At 33.8% G+C, this 22863-nt stretch overlaps 1 protein-coding gene across 1 annotated transcript; it reads right to left on the bottom strand.

The window, feature by feature from the left end:
* Positions 1 to 5121: 5121 nt before the first annotated feature.
* On the bottom strand, positions 5122 to 5619 carry LOC107930090 (uncharacterized). The gene has a single exon (XM_016861652.1). It carries the CDS (start codon positions 5617 to 5619, stop codon positions 5122 to 5124), a length of 498 nt encoding a protein of 165 aa, XP_016717141.1.
* Between the last annotated feature and the right edge of the window lie 17244 nt (positions 5620 to 22863).

Below are 22863 nucleotides of genomic sequence, written 5' to 3'. Positions count from 1 at the left end.
TCTTGCAAACTTTGTGATTCACATTACTAGGAGGGAAGCAACTATTTTGTACCCCATAATTTTAAACTTCGATTTAATTTTAATGCTTACATTTAATATTTTTTAATTTAGTTTTTCTCTTACATGTTTTTTTAATTTATTTTTTTTCATATAAGTTTAGTATCATTATTTCTAATATTTTATTTTATTTGACAATTGATTGATAGTAATTGTTTGTTGCAGTGGTTGGTTTAACCAACTCATTTTATTAACTAATTTGATCAGTTAATTCTATTAACTGTTTATTTAAAAATGTTTAGTAAAACTTAGTTGAAAGTTGATATGTGTAAAATAACAAATAAGGATATGACACATTTTATTGCTAATTATTTATTTGTTTATAATACTTTAGTCTTTATTGGAGGAAACTATTGAAATAAAACACTAGTACCAAGGAATTAAAACATCCATTATGAAAATTAATTAGTAAATATTTTTTAAAATTTAAATAAACAAATTTCTTAAAGTTTCTTATTTGCAAATTTCTTAAGTTTCATAAAAAATCATTTTACACAAATAAATTAAGAGTACATGAATTAATTAGTGAATAATTTTTAGAATTGAAGGTACTGAAATCTTGACATCCCTATTATGTTTGAGAGCATGTGATAAAAACAGTAATTTTTGAACAAACATGGTCAGATATGTCATTTCATATATCTCATTCTCAATCAACTGTGAAAAAAGTTATTCATCCCTACGTTTTTTTGTTTTGGAGGTTTAACTCAATAAGCTCTTACAAACCTCCATTCACTGAACACTATAATTAGAGGGTTTGACTACCCAATCCTCCATTTGTGCCCAAATTAGTTAAAAAGGCTCAAAACTCTATTTATCAAACACCCTCTTTGTTTTTTGATATACTATCTAGAATTGCCAATAACCCCTCCCCAACCCTTAAATAAGGGTATAATGAGCTTCAGCGTATTTAAACTCATGTTTTCCTGTACTGATAAGAATATCGATGCTAATTAAACTAAGACTCAATCGGCATCTTATTTAGTTTTTCTTTTTTACAATTGTTAATGCCATTTGTTGTATAATAATCTTAGTTGTGTCTAATTACATGTATCTTATAATATACATTAATTGTACAATAAATTAAATTTTGACTAATTTTCATCTTCTATAATTAATATTTATATTAACATGAAAATTGAAAAATAATTGAATTAATTTATATTAAAAGAGACATGTAAATAGGCATAATTAAAATTATTATAGGAAAAATTGAATCTTCACCATATACCTACAAAGACATTAATAATTAAAAAAATCATATAAAATGTAAACTAAATTAAAAAACTATTAAAATTAATGACTAAATAAAATATATTAATACTGTCAATTAAGGTTAGAAATAAGTCAAAGCTTAAAATTAAGGGATGTAAATAAGAATTATCTCAAACTACAAAATAGTTGATTCCCTTCTAGCAGGGTCTTGCTTATTGTATGTGCGACACCCATCATTGATAATAATTAGTTTATATTCACCTAAAATTATTGTACCTTCCATATTATTTTAATAAATAATTTATAACTTATATCATTTTATAAATTTGTTTTATTTTTATGTTACTTTAAAACAAAAAAAAACCTATTTCAGCAGACAGGGGATGCATGAAGTGTTGTATTCTGTCAGTACTTTATATTTGTTGGTATGTGTTTGAAAAGGCCATATCTAATTGTATGGCTACCCGACTTGCTTTCCAGGCCATGGAAATTAAATATGTTGTAGTATCAACATCACCATCAGGGCTCGGCTCCAACTGTTTTATGCATAGGAGATCAGGAAATAATAAGGGTTAGTCCTACAATGAGTCTTCTACTTAGATTTTAAATTGGTATGTAAATTGTAATTTGGTTAAATTAAGTAAATATTTTGTTTTTTAATATTTAAGTAAGTGGGCTGGTTTTTTTATATATATTTACCAGTATAAGACGTTTTTAGAGAGAGGAATGAAAACGGCAACGGTTATCCCCAACGGTTATGTCTTCTAACAACCATATATTTTTCCTGTATAAACCTCACTAAACTTCATTTTTTTTTCATTCAAACTTATTTTCTCAATTCCTAATGCTCTCAATAATTTCGTTTTAAATCTTTCTTCGAATCCTATTATTTTCGATTTTATTTTATTCATTATAATTTGTAAAATGGCAAATTAGCTTATTTGTTTGGATGATAAGCACATCTCCGACGTTCAATTACAAATGGTAAGAAAATATTATTAAATTATTAAATTTTAATTAGTTAATTATTGTGTTGTTAACATTATTAATTTTTTATGTTTATATATTCTGGTTGAATATCGAATTTTGGAGATATACATACACAATTTAAGTGTGAGTGCATCGATTGCCATTCATTGACACTTGCGAGATGCGAGATTCTTATACTTGGCTCAGATATTGAGGGGACTCAATTAGATCCCCCTACTTATTGGCGTTTTGGTGAAAAGATGGAGACCCAAGACACACACATTCCATCTTCCTTGTGGTGAATGCACAATTACACTCAAAGATGTTGGTTTACAACTTGGTCTACCAGTCAATGGGGAAGTCGTTAGATGGGCAGTGGTGAGTGCCGATTGGAGTGCAACATGTGAGCTGTAACACCCCTAACTTGTCTCCGTCACCGGATTAAGGTTACAAAGCATTACTTGCAACACTCCCTAATCCTGTCCCGTCGTCAGAATAGGACTATGGAGTATTACTGATCATTACAATACATTTACACATAAATCAGGAATAAATGCAATTTTGTACATCAAATACATCTTAATATACCTTTAATGGGCCCTCGGTACTTATAAAATACATTTAAAACAAACCGGGGCTCGATCGGAAGCTTAGAAAATTTTTCGTGAAAATTTCAAGTTTCTCCCTATGATCAGTATCACACACCCGTGTGGTCTAGGGGACATGCCCATGTGCCCCTTTCAATACTCCAGTGTGAACATCCTGTATCACTCACACGACCTAGACATGCCCGTGTCCTCTACCCGTATAACTCTCTGTCAATTTACTCATGACTAACTAATTTCACACGGCCAAGTCACACACCCGTGTGCTTAGCCTGAGTGGATTTATTTTTTATTCGAATCAAGTGCAGTTTTCACATGGCCATGGCACATGCCCGTGGTGCATGGCCGTGTCCCTCACACGGCTGAGTCACACGACCGTGTCTCAGCCCGTGTGGTATCACCTGAGCATTCTGTTTTGGACATTTTTAGGTGCAGGGGACATACGGCCTAACATCATGCCCATGTGCTAGTCATGTGTCTCACATGATCTGATCACATGCCCATGTGCCAGGCCGTGTAGACTCAAAATGAGCCTTATTCACAAACTTACCAACCCTGCAAAACTCAAGCTTTAAGCTAACAATTTTCTTAACTTTCAACAATAATTCATTCAACCAATGTACCCTCATTGGTACCACAATTTATGTCAAACATACTAGATGACCATAACAATCAAACATGCTTAGATTTAACTTCAAACATTCATATTCTATACCATAGTTCAGCATCTTTAATTCCATTTACTATCATGTATTAAACAACAACTTAATAGCCTAGGTACATGCCATTTTACCAAAAAGAAAGGTACTTCACCACTTTGATGTCCGGGATTGATTTGGATGCTGAGTCCTTAGCTCTTTAGTACCTAATCCTGCGCACGGAAACAAAACCGTACGCTGAGTATACACTCAGTGGTATTTCTATAAACTAACACTTAAAGCATTAATAAATTATTAATACAGTTAGCCTTATGCCTTTACTTTCTTGATTCTAAGGTTTGTTTACTCTTCTTTATTTCTTTCCCTTTAATGTCATTAAACAATTCTTTACACATTTCGTATCATTCAATACTTTCAATAATCATACATTAGTATATCATTATATTCACTAACAGTCAACATTCAGTCATAATTAATAATCGATAATAGTCAGTCTACAGTACCTTCATATACCCCTATTAACATAATTCGGACCTGAATGGATACACGGATCTAACCCACACACCAGAATAGTATACAGTGTTTCATCAGCAAAAGCTGGAATACACCGTAAAGGTAACAATAATAGTCAGGTACTGGGTACCTCTTCGGAATGAATCTGGAACAGTAACAATAAGGTGACACTTATAATATCTCATCGACATAAAGTCGGAATATCCCTGAGCACTTCCAATCCTATGTCATGCCAACTATATCGGACTAGCCCGACTCTGTTAATAGGGTTTTTATAATTTGATAATAAATATACTTACCTTTATTTTCATTTATTATATATTTACGGGAGTCACATCTATAAATATGCAATAAGTTTAGTTTATAGAAATACAAACCGTAATTCTCGAGTTTACTCGATATCCTCGTTCGCTTTCTCTTTTCCCTTCTTCGATGACGTTTCCGGTGCTACGTTAACAATCAAGCTTGAAACTTCAAAACCCTAAATTTTCCTTTTCTTTTTCTTTCCCTTTTTCCTTTTTTCTTTCCCTACTATTCGTGCATTTCTTTCTCTTTTTCTTTATGTTTTTTTCTTTTATTTTCTTTATTCATTCTTTATTTAATAATATAGTATAATTATATAATATAATATAATTTACTTTATATTATTATTTACTGATATAATAAGTAAATACATATATATACATACATTTATACTAATTAAATTAATACACATGTATTTATACTTACCACACACTTGTCACATAAGGCTTATTTGCTAATTTAGTCCCTTGACTTTTCTATAGTTTATAACTAGACTTTCACACTTTATTCAATTTAATCCTTATACCTAATTAACCTTAATTAAGCTAAATTTACTTAATTAAAATCTAATTAACCTCTCACTTAACTTCATAAATATTTCTAATAAATATTTATGAATCTAATTTTCAGAATCGAAGACCCCAAAAACTCACTTTTCCAATAACTTAAAATTTTGGGTCGTTATATTTCTCCCCCCTTAATAAATTTCGTCCACAAAATTTACCTGAAAAAAGATGGGGGTACTGTAATCTCATTGTATCCTCTGGTTCCTACGTTACTTCTTCAATATTATGACTTCTTCATAATACTTTTACTAAGGGAACTCGTTTATTACGTAATTCCTTTACCATTTTAACTCGTTCTTCTTCATATGATAAATCAGGTCGAATCTCTATATCTTCAGTTGAAATCACATGAGAATGATCATATTTGTATCTTCTTAACATAGAAATATGGAAAACATCATGAATCTTTTGTAGTTCAGAAGGCAGAGCTAAATGGTATGCTACCTGTCCAATTCTTTCTATAATCACATACAGTCCAATGTATCGTGGACTCAATTTACCCTTCCGATCAAATCTCAAGATTTTCTTCCAAGGAGAGACTTTAAGAAATACTTTGTCTCCAACTGAGTACTCAATGTCCCGTCGTTTCAGATCTGCGTACGATTTCTGTCTATCAAAAACTGCTTTTAATCTTTCTTGAATCTTTTTAACAATATTTTCCATTTCTTGAATCAACTCTGGATCGACTATTTTTCTTTCATTCAATTCCGTCCAACACATTGGTATCGACATCTCCGACCATACAGAGCTGCATATGGTGCCATTTGAATACTTGATTGGAAACTATTATTATATACAAACTCAGCTAACGGTAAATAACGTTCCCAACCTGATTCAAAATCAATGATACAAGCTCGGAGCATGTCTTCTAAAATCTGAATGACTCGTTCTGACTATCTATCAGTCTGTGGATGAAAAGCTGACTAAAATGAAGTTGAGTACCGAGAGACTCTTGCAACTGTTTTCAGAACCTCGATGTAAACCATGGATCCTGGTCGGAAATTATTGATACAAGAATACCATGTAGCCTCACAATTTCCCGGATATAAGTTTCTGCCAGCTTTTGAAGTGACCAATCCATTCTGACTGCTATAAAATGAGCTGACTTTGTCAGCCGATCAACAATCACCCAAATAGCATTTTTCTTACTTGCTGAAAATGGTAACCCAGTTACAAAGTCCATCGTGATGCAGTCCCATTTCCATTCAGGAATATTAATAAGCTAAAGTAATACAGTTGGAACCTGATGCTTGGCTTTGACTCGTTGACATGTTAAACATTTAGCTACATATTCTACTATACCTTTCTTCATACCTGGCCACCAATACAGTTCCCATAAATCACGATACATCTTTGTTCCTCTGGTATGTAATGCAAAAGAACTATCATGTGCTTCTCGGAGTATCAACTCTTTTAATTCTGAAGTAGTTGGAATGCAAAATCAATTCTGATATCTCAAACAATCATGCTCATCAATGCTAAAATTTTCTATCATACCATTCTGCACCATCTCTCTCTTCTTCATTAGTTTTTCATCTTCTAACTGTGTTGTTCTGATTTGATCAAACATTACTGGTTTTACTCTCAATTCAGCCAGAAGACTTCCATCATCAACAATATTGAGCTGTGCAAACATTGTCCTCAGTTCAACTGCAGCCTTTCTACTTAGTGCATTAGCTACAACATTAGCTTTACCTGGATGATAGTCTATAACACAGTCATAATCTTTTAAAAGCTCTATCCACCAACGCTGTCTCAAATTTAATTCTTTTTGTGACAGAAGATACTTAAGACTTTTATGATCAGTGTAGATATAACATTTCTCAACATATAGATAATGTCTCCAAATCTTTAGAGCAAAAATGACACCTGCTAATTCCAGATCATGAGTCGGATAATTACGTTCATGCGATTTCAATTGCCGTGAAGCATAAGCAATTACTTTTCCAATTTGCATCAGTACACATCCAAGCCCGTTCAATGAAGCATCAATATACACAATAAAATCTTTTCCCGATTCTAGCAAGGTCAATACTAGCGCTTCTGTCAACATTTGCTTCAATGTTTCAAAACTTTGTTGACACTAATCATTCCAAACAAATGGGACATTCTTTTGCAGTAACTTTTTCATCGGTAAAGCTATCTTTGAGAATCCATTCACGAACCTTCGATAATATCCAGCTAAACCGAGGAAACTTCTTACTTCTGACACATTTTTGGGAACTTTCCACTGAACAATAGCTTCAATATTCTTTGGATCTACTCTGATTCCATCAGTCGATACCACATGGCCAAGAAATATAACCTCTGATAGCCAAAACTCACATTTACTCAATTTCTCATATAATTGCTTTTCTCGCAATGTCTATAAAACTATTCGGAGATGTTGCTCATGTTTTTCTTCAGATTTGGAGTATACCAAGATATCATCAATAAAGTCTACCACAAACTGGTCTAAGTATGGCTGAAAATCCAGTTCATAAGATCCATAAAAATAGCTGGTGCATTTGTTAACCCAAATGGCATCACCAGAAATTCATAATGTCCATGTCGTGTACGGAATGCTGTCTTCAATACGTCACTTTCTTTTACCTTTAACTGATAGTATCCCGACCTCAAGTCAATTTTGGAATATAAATTAGCTCCCTTCAACTGATCAAATAAATCATCTATACGAAGGAGTGGATATTTATTTTTAATAGTTACCTGGTTTAACCATCGATAATCAATACACAATCGTATCGACCCATCTTTCTTTTTTACAAATAACACTGGAGCTCCCCACGGTGATGTACTTGGTCGGATGAAACCTCGGTCTAATAATTCCTGTAGTTGTACTTTCAGTTCTTTTAACTCAGTAGGTGACATACGGTACGGAGGTAGTGACACTGGATCTGCACCTAGATACACTTCAATTAAAAACTTTACTTCTCGATCAGGAGGTAACCCAAGTAATTCTTCAAGAAATACATCAGGAAACTCACATACTGTTTGAATCTTGCTACACTGACTTTCAACTAAATCTGAATTGATAACATAGGCTAAGAAAGCTGCACATCCCTGATAAAGAAGTTTGCTAGCTTTGATTACAGAAATGATTCGAACTAAACCATCAGTCTGGATACCACTTACTTTAATCCAATCACCATCTTTACTCTGAACAGTAAACTTCTTTTTATAATAGTCTAATATTACTCCATGTTTCGATAGCCAGTCCATACCCAGTATAATATCAAAATCACCAAATGGCATGATTAATAAGTCAACCGGAAATATTCTATCCTGAATCATCAACGGGCATCTTCGACATATTTTATTCACTAGCATAGTTTGCCCCAGAGGACTAGACACCTCTATTGTTACTCTGGATAGTTTAGATTTTAAATTTCCCATCTCAACTAGTTTTGTATTAACATAAGAATGAGATGACCCTGGATCTATTAAAGCATAAACAGGTATTGAATGAGTAAAAATATACCTGTCACTACATCATGAGCATCCCCCTCTTCACGAATTCTTATAACATATACTCGAGCTGGAGCCTTTACTTCTGATTGTTGAGTAGCACTTTCACTAGCCTTTCTAATTCCACGTCTAGCAACTGAACCACTTCGGCCTGAACCTCGGCCTCTAGATACAGATTCTGATCTATGAGAAACTGTTGATGCTGCTTTATTAAGCTTCGGACAGTCCTTTACAAAATGATCAGTGGATCCACAAAGGAAACAGCCCCCAATTAACTTTCTACATTCTTCTCTATGTCTGTTTCCATAATTTTCACATTCTTAAATTTCAGTGTTCTGAGCTGGGCTTCTGATACTGCCAGTAGATAAGTAATTTATCTCTTTCGACTTCAGTCTCCTCTTTCTGATCTTGAATTGAATCTTTCACTACCCCGATATTCCCTTGATCATTTGAATTGCGGACTTGAACTAGCATTTCCAGGATGTTTTCCGGTTGAACAAGCAGTTTCAAACTTTTTACTTTTTCCCAGCACTTACTCAATCATTTTAGCTCTTTCTACTAAGTCTGCAAACTCTATAATCCATAGAGGCATCAATTGCAGTTGGAATTCATCTCGCAGTCCTCTTAAGAATCGCTTGCATCTGTCAGCTTCAGTTGGTATAAATTCAGTTGCATATCTACTCAATCTCAGAAATTCTCATTCATAATCCACTATAGACATGTCTTTTTACTTCAAAATTAAGAACTCCTATTTCCGGTCTTCCATGTATGTCTCTCCCAAATACTTCTTCTGAAATTCCCGTTGAAAGAACTCCCAATTTACCTATTCTCCTGGTACATTTTGAATCACCGATTCCCACCATATGTAAGCTTCTTCTTGTAACAGAGAAACAACACATATTAAATTTTCCTATGGCGTGCACTTTAATTGCTTCAAAATTCTCTTGGTAGTCTCTAACCAAATTTCAGCTATTATTGAATCAGTTCCCTTTGATCCCAGAAATTCTATAGCTCCGTATTTTTGTAGTTCCTTAATAGGGGCTCGTCGGGTAGCAGGGGTAGAAGTAGTAGCAGGCATACTTACTACTGTTCTTTGAAGAGCTTCGGCAATCATTCTAAATATTTTTGTATTATCCCTTCCAGTATTCGGTGGTTGGTTACCTACCGGGTTTATACTTGGGGTTACGGATTCGGACTCATTTACATCATGTGATTCATCTCTACTGTGCATTTCTTGATCAGTACCCTCGATACTTTCGTCAAACATCTTTTACACACACTATAAAACAGAGTTAATTAATCAATATATTTATAAATCAGCATCCAATCCCGACTCCAAGTTAACATAAAAATGGCATGTACCTCCAAAAACTTTTCAATACTTGAGTTAATCCTAGAATCGGCTAAACCCGATTAGCTCTAATACTACTAATTGTAACACTTCCTAACCCCGTCCCGTCGTCGGAACAGGACTATGGAGTATTACCTATCATTACAGTACATTTACACATAAATCAGGAATAAATGCAATTCTGTATATCAAATACATCTTAATATACCTTTAATGGGCCCTCGGTACTTATAAAATACAATTAAAACAAGCCAGGGCTCGATTGGAAGCTTAGAAAATTTTTCGTGAAAATTTCAAGTTTCTCCCTATGATCAGTATCACACACCCGTGTGGTCTAGAGGACACGCCCATGTGCTCCTTTCAATACACCCGTGTGAACATTCCGTATCACTCACACTACCTAGACACACCCGTGTCCTCGACTTGTGTAACTCTCTGTCAATTTACTCATGACTAACTAATTTCATATAGCCAAGTCACACGCTCGTGTGCTTAGCCCGAGTTGATTTATTTTTTATTCGAATCAAGTGCAGTTTTCACACTGCCATGACACATGCCCATGGTGCATGGCCATGTCCCTCACACAGCTGAGTCACAAGGCCGTGTCTCAGCCCATGTGGTATCACCTGAGCATTCAGTTTTGGACATTTTTAGGTACAGGGGACACACGGCCTAACAAAATGCCTGTGTGCTAGTCATGTGTCTCACACGGTCTAATCACACGCCCATGTGCTAGGCCGTGTGGACTCAAAATGAGCCTTATTCACAAACTTACCAACCCTGCAAAACTCAAGCTTTAAGATAACAATTTTCTTAACTTTCAACAATAATTCATTCAACTAATGTACCCTCATTGGTACCACAATTTATGTCAAACATACTAGATGACCATAACAATCAAACATGCTTAGATTTAACTTCAAACATTCATATTCTATACCATAGTTTAGCATCTTTAATTCCATTTACTGTCATGTATTAAACAACAACTTAATAGCCTAGGTACATGCCATTTTACCAAAAAGAAAGGTACTTCACCACTTTGGTGTCTGGGATTGATTTGAATACTGAGTCCTTAGCTCTTTAGTACTTAATCCTACGCACAGAAACAAAACCGTACGCTGAGTATACACTTAGTGGTATTTCTATAAACTAACACTTAAAGCATTAATAAATTATTAATACAATTATCCTTATGCCTTTACTTTCTTGATTCTAAGGTTTGTTTACTCTTCTTTATTTCTTACCCTTTAATGTTATTAAACAATTCTTTACACATTTCGTATCATTCAATACTTTCAATAATCATACATCAGTATATCATTATATTCACTAACAGTCAACATTCAGTCATAATCAATAATCGATAATAGTCAGTCTACATTACCTTCATATACCCCTATTAACATAATTCGGACCTGGACGGATACACGAATCCAACCCACATACCGGAATAGTATACAGTGTTTCATCAGCAAAAGCCAGAATACAACGTAAGGGTAACAGTAATAGTAACAGTCAGGTATTGAGTACCTCTTCAGAACGAATCCAGAACAGTAACAGTAAGGTGACACTTATAGTATCTCATCGACACAAAGTCAGAATATCCCTGAACACTTCCAATCCTATGGCATGCCAACTATATCGGACTAGCCCGACTCTATTAATAGGGTTTTCATAATTTGATAATAAATATACTTACCTTTATTTTCATTTATTATATATTTACGGGAGTCACATCTATAAATATGCAATAAGTTTAGTTTATAGAAATACAAACCGTAATTCTCGAGTTTACTCGATATCCTCGTTCGCTTTCTCTTTTCCCTTCTTCAATGACATTTCCGGTGCTACGTTAGCAGTCAAGCTTGAAACTCCAAGACCCTAAATTTTCTTTTTCTTTTTCTTTTCCTTTTTCCTTCTTTCTTTCTCTGATGTTCATGCCTTTCTTTCTCTTTTTCTTTATGTTTTATTTCTTTTATTTTCTTTATTCATTCTTTATTTAATTAATATATTATAATTATATAATATAATATAATTTACTTTATATTATTATTTACTTATATAATAAGTAAATACATATATATACATACATTTGTACTAATTAAGATAATACACATGTATTTATACTTACCACACACTTGTCACATAAGGCTTATTTGTTAATTTAGTCCCTTGACTTTCCTATAGTTTATAATTAGACTTTCACATTTTATTCAATTTAATCCTTATACCTAATTAACCTTAATTAAGCTAAATTTACTTAATTAAGATCTAATTAACCTCTCACTTAACTTCATAAATATTTCTAATAAATATTTATGAATCTAATTTTCAGAATCGAAGACCCCAAAAACTCACTTTTCTGATGTCTTTAAAATTTGGGTCGTTACATTACTGTACAATCGAAAACATTTAGACATCATAACATTCAACAATCTAAATGTATATAGTATAAACCATTCATTCCCATAAATTTCATCCTTAAATCGAGCCCTCTAGGCTTTAGAAATAACTTGGAAGCAGTTCGGAACTAATTTGAAAAAAAAAGGAAAGTTTAAGAAAAATTTGCAAAAATTGGAAACAAATGTCACACAACCTTGTCACATGCCCGTGTGCCAGGCCTTGTAACTCACTGACTTGAACCTTAAGAAATTTTCAGATAACACATGCACACGGCCGTGTAACTCACTAACTTAAACCCCAAGAAATTTTAAGATGACACACGGTAGTGCCGCCAGGCCATGTGCCTTACACAATCGTGTGACAGCCCATGTCCCAGGCTGTGTGTACCTAAAACTTACCTAAAATCAAATCATTTCACAGTCAATTCATAGCTAACCAATCTAGCCATTTGATCATACGTCCAAGGGAGTTAAACATCATTCGCAACTACATAAACATGTCATTTTAGACACCCTAAATCAACTAACCAATGTGTCATTCAAAGATATCACAATTATGTAAAAACATCAACTAAAAAAACATGTCAATAATGCTTCACTTCATGCATGATAAGCTAGTTCAAATATGTAGCAAAACATACCACAATTAATCATTTTCAAACCATTCTAATTACATTAAGAAGAACCTTATTTACAAGCATATTAAGATAACTAAGAGACATAGTTTGGTAAAGTATCAAAGTGTACCCAACCAACATATTTATCTATATATACATGCCACTACCCTAAGAGATACAAAAACTACCAACTTAGATAGTGTGAGCCGGTTGTGTAATGGCCTAAATTCAAGGTTATTGGAACAGTGGATTCGTAACCACAAGTCCGATTTAAAGAGAAATTATTTTTAAAAAATATTGCATGAATATTAATATAATAGGAAAATTGTATGAAAACATCGATAAAAAAATTTATCGATTTAGTAGTTAGTTAGAAAAGGAAATTATTGAAGAAATTGGGTAAAAATAAGGTATCGAGATCTTGATCTCATAAAATTGAGTTGGAAATATTTTTATAAATATTTATGAAATGCTAGTGATGTGGTATTAAAATTTCGTTAGGAAATTTTAATGTTTGGGTAGTTAATTAAATGAAAAGGACTAAATTGTAAAAGGTGTAAAAGTTGCTAGAATGATTAAATAGCTTAAGTGTCTAATGAGAAAGGATTTAAAAGGTAACTAGACCCAAATTTTATTTGGGATGGACGTCAAGGGCATGAAATCAGCAGGAAAATTGATGATTTAAGGGCAAAATAGGAATATTGCATAATTAACTAAATAAATTAGGACAAAATAGGAAATATCTAAATTTCTCTTCATTTTTCTTCATTGTCATCAGCCAAAATGCCATAGGAGGGGTTCTCTAAGCTTTTATTTCATAAATTTTGCACCAAGTGAGTTAATCCTTGCCTATTTCTTGTAATTTTTTTGTTTCTAAGACTTTTACAACTAGGTCCTACTATTAAATTCATTAGTTTTTGATTTCATGGATGAAATTGAAAGTCACCGTGGTTGAGTGTTTTAAGTTTATGATGAAATAGAATGAAATTGAAGCTTTGATTTGTTTATGAGATGATTTTATTAGGTAATTTCAATAGAAATTGATTTTTAGGACTTAATTGTGAAAATGTTTGGAATTAAAGTCTATTATTGAAATTCTGATTCCTAAAGGTTATAAAGTAGTTTAAAGTGATAGAATAAAGTGTTAATTGAGAAAAATCAACTCAATTGATAGGCTAATTGAGTAGGAACGAAATTATTATTTATTAAAAGCTTGGGCGAAAAATAGTAATAAACGCTTGCACTAAAATGGTTTTGGACAGCAACAGTAGACTAACTTTGAAAAATCACCATAAATTTTAGAAATTGAATTAGAAGATAAAAAAATATGAAATTAAATCTTATTGAGTCTAGTTTCTCATAGAAGAAACAGTGTAAGCAATGGATTTGTAAATATTGAGATATAATGAATTTTGTGAGACAATGTCAGAATGAATTCAGGTTCCCCTGTTCTGAATTTGAAAAATCATAAAAAATTTAAGAAAAATAAATAGGGGCTTAAATTTATATGTTTAGAATTTTGAATGAGTATATTTTGAAGAAAAATAAACGAAAACATCATCCGAATCCTGTATGAAGAGATAATTAATTTTTAGTGAAGAAGGTTCAAAACTGTCAGACAGCAGAACAGGGGTGAATTTAAAGAATAAAATGTACTTATTGGCTAAACCAAAAATCCTAAAAATTTTATGGCAATAAGATGTATGAGTCTGGTTTCAGGAAAAATTATTGGATCCTAATTTGGAGTTTTGTAGCTCAAGATAAAAATAATTTAGTGACTATGACTCAAGTAGACAGCTTTGAATGAACTATAAATAATAATGAAATTATAAAGAATGTTGCATATGAACATGAAATGTATTAAATTGATAATTAAATTTATTTATTTAGATCCAGAAGATTCAAATACGAAGCTTGATCGAGGAAAGGAAAAAGTTCGGGATTATTAGATTTTTATATACGAACAAGTATCGAGGTAAGTACGTGTAACTTGAATTATTATCTTAAATGCTTGAAATGTATGTTATTGATGTAAATATGATTTGAATGTTCATTGTATGAAAATTGATGAAACATTGATTTATTTGATAAAAAGGGGAAGAAATCTCGGTTGAATGAAAGGAAAATTTGATGGATCTCTGAAAAGAAATTGACGGTAAAAAGGATCTAGCCCGGACGGGTGATCCTATCTTGATATAGCCCTCCTGAAGAATATGTGTAAAATGGATTTAGTCCGGACGGGTAATCCGAATTAGGTTCTGAATTTAGCCTGGACTGGTAATTCAGATCCAAGCTCATTAGAGTAATTGTCGTTGTAGGGGATTTAGCCTGGACTGGTAATCCTGCTGTAAGAATGAGATTAGCGGGAGTGTGCTCTCTGAAATGGAAATGTGCGCACATGAATATGAATTGACGGACCCAGAAATGTACACTAAAAGTGTACCTCTGAAAATCCATCAAAATTTTGAAAAATTCAATGGGATAAATATGGAAAAATAAAAAAGCAATGGAAATTATGGTATCGATGAGCTCATCAATCATGGTATATATTGTTGATACATGGAAATTATTGAACTAACTTGAATGTTGAGTTTGTGCATGTTAGGTTAATAATGCATTGAATGGATATATGAATGTTTATTGCATTGTATCGAAAATATTAGGTAAGTATAATTCTTGTTACATGAGCTTACTAAGCACAAAGTGCTTACTCTATTTCCTTTTTCCCTGTTTTGTAGTGTTAAGAGCTCAGAGGTTGAATTCGGTCGGAGACACATCACACTATCAACCTCAAGATTTCGGTATATAAAGAAACTTTATTTTGGAAATCAATGGCATGTATAAGTTAATAAAGTAAATGTTAATGTGAAATGAATGTAAAGTTAGCCATTAGTATAGTTAACAAACCTGGTTTTGGTATGTGATGACGTTATCTTATAAATATGCGTGAATCTATATGCATTAATCTATCTTGAAAATATGTTGAATTGGATTGGTTGATGTGGATTGTTTTTGATTTAAAATTGCAGGGAAGGTTAGATATCTATAAAGGGGTTATATTGAGTTTAAAAAAATTAATTCGTAAACTCCGGTAATGCCTCGTACCTTATTTCGGCAACGAATATGGGTAGGAGGTGTTACATTTGTTGATATCAGAGCCAAGGTTTAGACGGTTCTCGGACTAACGTAGCAAATACGGGATTAGCTATACATGCCATTTAAATTATTATTGATAGTGTGATATCTCCTGACCATTTAAATGTGTTTTTCTTATAGTAAATGCCTACCGACTGAGCTCAATCCGAGGAAGCTAGGAGTCATGCTTCGACTCCAGAACAGACACAGAGGGAAGCCGAAATTACTAGTAGTACAAGGCCTGTATCTGAGGGCCAAGGAGAGGAGGCAAAACGAGCCTTCTTTCAAATGATGAATGAATGGTTTAGTGAATACTTAAGAACTAACCCTGTAGTGCAGCAAGCTTAAGCTCCCCCTCCTGCTCCTCCACCGGTTCCTAAAATCCTACAAGGTGCAGGTATTGAATCTGTCAGAAAAGGGAAAGCTTCGGTTGATAAAATCTGAAAATATAGGGCTGAAGAATTCTGAGCAGCAGTTGATGATGATTTCGAACGGGCTGAATTCTGGTTAGAGAATACTACTAGGGTTTTGCAGGAATTATCTTGTACACCAGAAGAATGTCTGAAATGTGTCGTTTCACTGCTAAAAGACACAGCTTACCATTGGTGGAATACTAAAGCTTCAGTTGTTCCGAAAGAAGAAATTACATGGGAATTCTTTCAGACCGAGTTCAGAAAGAAATATATCAGCTAGAGGTTTCTTGATCAGAACAGAAAAGAATTTCTTGAGCTGAAACAGGGTAACAGATCAGTATCTGAGTATGAAAGAGAATTTGTTCGGTTGAGTAAATATGCTCGGGAATGGGTACAGTCAGAAGCCGAAATGTGCAAACGATTTAAAGAAAGGTTGAATGAAGATATTAAGCTACTAATCAGAATTCTTGAAATTTGAGAGTTTTTTACATTGGCAGAGAGAGCTTATAAAGCAGAAGAATTGAGCAAAGAAAAGAAACAGGTTGAGAGGGAAGCTCGAATTTTTAGTAAAAGACTGATAGGAAAATCCCAGTTTTCTACTTCAAAGAAATTGAAGAAGTACCAGGATCGTTCTACCTCAGCTACTGGGTATTCGGGTAGAGAGCAATGTTCTCAACGTACTAATCCAAGACCTTCCACTCCATCAGTGACCAATGTTCGCAGTGTTGGTACTCCTAAGCCGAGATGCCAGTATTGTAATAAAGCTCATTTTGGTGAATGTTGATTAAAGAGCGGGGCTTGTTACTGATGTGGTTCTTTTGACCATTTCCTCAGAGATTGTCCAGAAATGGGTGAAAAAGAAGCTGAACAGATATCGAAGCCGAGTAATCTAGTTTCGAAGGGCAGACCACCTCGACCATCTGGTAATGTTAGTGGTAGTCGAGGAGCTACGAAAGATATTGCAGGCAGGTCTGAAGCACGAGCACCTGCTAGGACATATGCCATTCGTGCTAGAGAATATGCCTCAGCACCCGATGTTATTACTAGTACATTTTCTTTACTTGACACTGATATTACTGCATTAATTGATCTCGGCTCTACGCATTCATATATATGTATAAAGTTTGCATGTGTTAAAGATTTATCTATTGAACCTATTGAATTTGTGGTTAAAGCCTTGAACCCCCTGGGTCAATCTGTTTTGGTGGATAAAATTTGTAAAAATTATCCACTTATGGTAAGACGTTATTATTTTCGAGCGGATTTGATGTTATTGCTATTTGATGAATTTGACGTGATATTGGGCATGAATTGGTTAACCTAGCATGATGCAGTAGTAAATTGTAGAAAGAAATATATTGTGCTAAAATGTCAGAATGGTGAGTTGCTTCGGGTTAAATCTGATCAGAAAGAGGGGTTAACTGATGTGATTTCAACAATGGCAGCATAGACGTATGACAAAAAAGGGTATAATGCTTACTTGGCTTATGTACTCGACACCAAGGTATCTGAGTCAAAGATACAGGCAGTGCCAATAGTATCTGAATTTTTCGATGTGTTTCCACAGGAATTACAAGGGTTGCCACCAGAAAGATAAGTGGAATTTTCTATAGATTTGATTCTAGGAACTACTCTGATTTCCATAGCTCCGTACCGAATAACTCCTACAGAATTAAAGGAGTTAAAGATACAGTTGCAAGAACTCGTTGATAAGGGCTTTGTCCGACGGAGTCATTCACTTTGGGGTGCTCCGGTTTTATTTGTGAAAAAGAAGAATGGGTCTTTAAGACTGTGTATCGACTACTAGCAGCTTAATAAAGTAACCATAAAGAATAAGTACCCATTACCCCGGATTGCTAATTTATTTGATCAGCTGAAAGGTGCTACAATGTTTTCAAAGATTGATCTTCGATCAGGTTATTATCAGTTACGGGTAAAGGACTCAGATGTGCCAAAAACAACCTTCAGAACAAGGTACGGGCATTATGAGTTTCTGGATATGCCATTTGGGTTAACTAATGTATCCGCAGTATTCATGGATTTGATGTACCAGATGTTCAGACCATACTTAGACAGATTTGTGGTAGTATTCATTGATGATATTTTGGTTTATTCTCGGGATGAAGAAGAACATGTAGAACATTTGAGAATTTTGTTGCAAATTCTGCGAGAGAAACAGCTATATGCTAAATTCAGTAAATGAGAATTTTGGTTTCGAGAGGTGGGTTTTCGTGGACATATTGTATCTGCCGAAGGCATCAGGGTAGATCCAAGTAAAATCTCAGCTATTGTCAATTGGAGTCCACTGAAGAATGTATCCGAAGTTAGAAGTTTCTTGGGTTTAACTGGTTATTACCAGATATTTGTACAGGGATTCTCTATGATAGCTTCTCCAATGACTCGATTATTGCAGAAAGATGTAAAGTTCGAGTGGACTGATGAATGTCAGCAGAGTTTCAACCGATTGAAAGATCCACTAATGAAAGCACCTGTATAAATCCAGCCTGAACAAGGTAAGGAATTTGTTATTTACAGTGATGCCTCATTAAATGGTTTAGGTATTGTCTTGATGCAAGAAGGTAAAGTAATAGCCTATGCTTCAAGACAACTTAAACCACGTGAAAGAAATTACCCAATACATGATCTTGAATTAGCTGCTATCGCATTTGCGTTGAAGATATGGTGGTATTACTTGTACAGTGAGAAAAATCATATTTATACTGATCATAAAAGCTTGAAATATTTGATGATGCAGAAAGATTTGAATTTGAGACAACGCAGGTGGCTTGAACTGATAAAGGACTATGATTTGATTATTGATTACCATCCAGGTAAGACTAATGTTGTAGCTGATGCCTTAAGTCAAAAATCTCTGTTTGCTTTACAAGATATGAATACCCAGTTGTCACTAACTGATAATGGTTCAATCATAGTTGAATTGAGAGCTAAACTGACATTTTTATAGCAAATATGTGAAGCTCAGAAGAATGATGAGAAGTTACAGGTTAAATGGGCACAGTGTGAGTCAGGTACTGATTCTGAATTTTAGGTTGGGATTGATGGTTGTATGTTATTCAGAGGTAAGGTATGTGTACATCAGAATTTAGAGCTCATACAAAAGATTCTACACGACGCTCACAACGGTACTATGTCTGTACATCCGGGGAGTAATAAAATGTATAATGATCTGAAAAAGATGTACTGATGGTTGGGAATGAAACGTGATATCTCTGAGTTTGTATCAAGGTGTTTAATATGTTATCAAGTTAAAGCTAAACATCAGGTACCTTCGGGGTTACTTCAGCCAATCACTATACCGAAATGGAAATGGGAAAGAATCACTATGGATTTTGTATTGGGGTTACCGTTGTCTTTGAGGAAAAAAGATGTTATTTGGGTGATTGTTGACCGATTGACAAAGTCAGCGCACTTTATTCTGGTACGTATGGATTATTCTTTAGATAAACTGGCTGAATTGTACATATCTGAGATTGTCAGGCTACATGGAGTTCCTATCTCCATTATATCGGATAGAGATCCCCGATTTACGTCTTATTTCTGGGACAAATTGCAAGAAGCCTTGGGTACTCAGTTGTATTTCAGCACTGCATTTCATCCTCAGACAGATGGCCAATCTGAGCGTGTAATTCAAGTATTGGAAGATATGCTTCGATGTCGTATACTAGAGTTTGAAGGAAATTGGGAGAGGTATCTACCTTTGATTGAATTTGCTTATAATAACAGTTATCAGTCCAATATTAAAATGGCTCCATATGAAGCTTTGTATGGTAGAAAATGTAGAACATCATTATATTAGACAGAGCTCAGTGAAAAGAAGATACATGGGGTTGATTTGATCCAGGAAACAGAAGAAAAAGTAAAGGTTATTCGAGATGGTTTAAAAGCAACTTCCGATCGTCAAAAATCATATGCTGATCTTAAACGAAAAGAGATTGAATTTCAGGTCGGCGACAAGGTATTCCTGAAAGTGTCTCCTCGGAAGAAAGTTCTTCGATTCGGTCGAAAGGGTAAATTGAGTACAAGATTTATCGGGCCATATGAAATCGTAGAAAGAATTGGACCGGTCGCTTATCGATTGGCATTACCACCAGAACTTGATAGAATCCATAATGTTTTTCATGTGTCTATGCTACGAAGATATCGATCAAATCCTTCACATGTTATTTCTTCGACAGAAGTGGAGATTCAACCGGATATGACTTACAGTGAAGAACCGGTCAAGATATTGGCACAGGAAATAAGAAAGCTTAGAAATAAAAAAATAAATTTGGTGAAAGTATTATGGCAAAAGCATGGGATTGAGGAAGCGACATGGGAAGCGGAAGAGACAATGAGGAAACAATACCCAAACCTTTTTACTGGTAAGATTTTCGAGGACGAAAATCCTTAAAGGGGGGGAGTTATAATGGTCTAAATTCAAGGTTATCGGAACAGTGGTTTCGTAACCACAAATCCGATTTAAAGAGAAATTATTTTTAAAAAATATTGCATGAATATTAATATAATAGGAAAATCATATGAAAATATCGATAATTTTTTTTACTGATTTAGTGGTTAGTTAGAAAAAGAAATTATTGAAGAAATTGGGTAAAAACAAGGTATCAAGATCTCGTTCTCATAAAACCAAGTTGGAAATATTTTTATAAATATTTATGAAATGTTAGTGATGTGGTATTAAAATTTCGTTAAGAAATTTTAATGTTTGGGTAATCAATTAAATGAAAAGGACTAAATTGTAAAAGGTGTAAAAGTTGCTAGAATGATTAAATAGCTTAAGTGTCTAATGAGAAAGGATCTAAAAGGCAATTAGACCTAAAATTTATTTGGGCTGGATGGCAAGGGCATGAAATTAGTAGGAAAATTGATGATTTAAGGGCAAAATAGGAATATTGCATAATTAACTAAATAAATATAGGACTAAATAGGAAATATCTAGATTTCTCTTGATTTTTCTTCATTCTCATCAGCCAAAACATCATAGGAGGGGTTCTCTAAGCTGGTATTTCATAATTTTTGCACCAAGTGAGTTAATCCTTGCCTATTTCTTGTAATTTTTGTGTTTCTAAAACTTTTACAACTAGGTCCTACTATTAAATTCATTAGTTTTTGATTTCATGGATGAAATTGAAAGTCACCATGGTTGATTGTTGTAAGTTTATGATGAAATAGAATGAAATTGAAGCTTTAATTTGTTTATGAGATGATTTTATTAGATAATTTCAATAGAAATTGATTTTTAGGACATAATTGTGAAAATGTTTGGAATTAAAGTCTATTGCTGAAATTCTGATTCCTAAAGGTTATATCCATGATTTAGCTGGGACGGGTAATCCGAATTAGGATCTGAATTTAGCCTAGACTGTTAATTCAGATCCAAGCTCATTAGAGTAATTGTCGTTGTAGGGGATTTAGCCTGGATTGGTAATCCCGACAATACTCTATGAGTTTATATTACAGGGGATTTAGCCTGGACTAGTAATCCTGCTGTAAGAATGAGGTTCGTGGGAGTGTGCTTTCTGAAATGGAAATGTACGCACATGAATATGAATTAACGAACCCGAAAATATACACTAAAAGTGTACCTCTGAAAATCCATCGAAATTCCAAAAATTTCAATGAGATAAATATGGAAAAATAACAAGGGAATGAAAATTATGGTATCGATGAGCTCATCAATCATGGTATGTATTGTTGATACATGGAAATTATTGAACTAACTTGAATGTTGAGTTTGTGCATGTTAGGGTAATAATGCATTGAATGAATATATGAATGTTTATTGCATTGTATCGAAAATATTAGGTAAGTATAATTCTTGTTACATGAGCTTACTAAGCACAAAGTGCTTACTCTGTTTCCTTTTTCCCTGTTTTATAGTGTTAAAAGTTCGGAGGTCGGATTCGGTCGAAGACACATCACACTATCAACCTCAAGATTTCAGCATATAAAGAAACTTTATTTTGGAAATCAATAGCATGTATAAGTTAATAAAGTAAATGTTAATGTGAAATAAATGTAAAGTTAGCCATTGGTATGGTTAACAAACCTGGTTTTGGTATGTGATGACGTTATCTTATAAATATCCGTGAATCTATATGCATTAATCTATCTTGAAAATTTGTTGAATTGGATTGGTTGATGTGGATTGTTTTTGGTTTAAAATTTGCAGGGAATGTTAGATATCTATAAAGGGGTTATATTGAGTTTTAAAAAAAATTCGTAAACTCCGGTAATGCCTCGTACCCTATTTTGGCAACGAATATGGGTAGGGGGTGTTATAGGTTGAATGATCATTCCAAACTGTCAGCAATGTTTATCTATAAAACAATTCATAATAACCGATAAGCTTACAAAGCTTAGTAAGGACATAGTATAACATTTAATCTAAATACAATTAAATAAAGTTCATATACTATTTGATTCAAAGTTACCAGAGTATAAACAGGGGCTCGTATGTGCTTTCAAAGGTATCGAAGTACAAACAGGGGCACTTATGTGCATTTAGAGGTACCAAAGTACAAATAACAGCACGTATGTGCATTCAGGGGTACCAAAGTACAAATAGAGGC

The sequence above is a fragment of the Gossypium hirsutum genome, chromosome A08 (genome assembly GCF_007990345.1).
Source record: "Gossypium hirsutum isolate 1008001.06 chromosome A08, Gossypium_hirsutum_v2.1, whole genome shotgun sequence".
Taxonomy (NCBI): Eukaryota; Viridiplantae; Streptophyta; class Magnoliopsida; order Malvales; family Malvaceae; genus Gossypium; species Gossypium hirsutum.
Note: the sequence above shows the minus strand (reverse complement) of the source record. Positions and strands in the feature narration are given on the sequence as shown.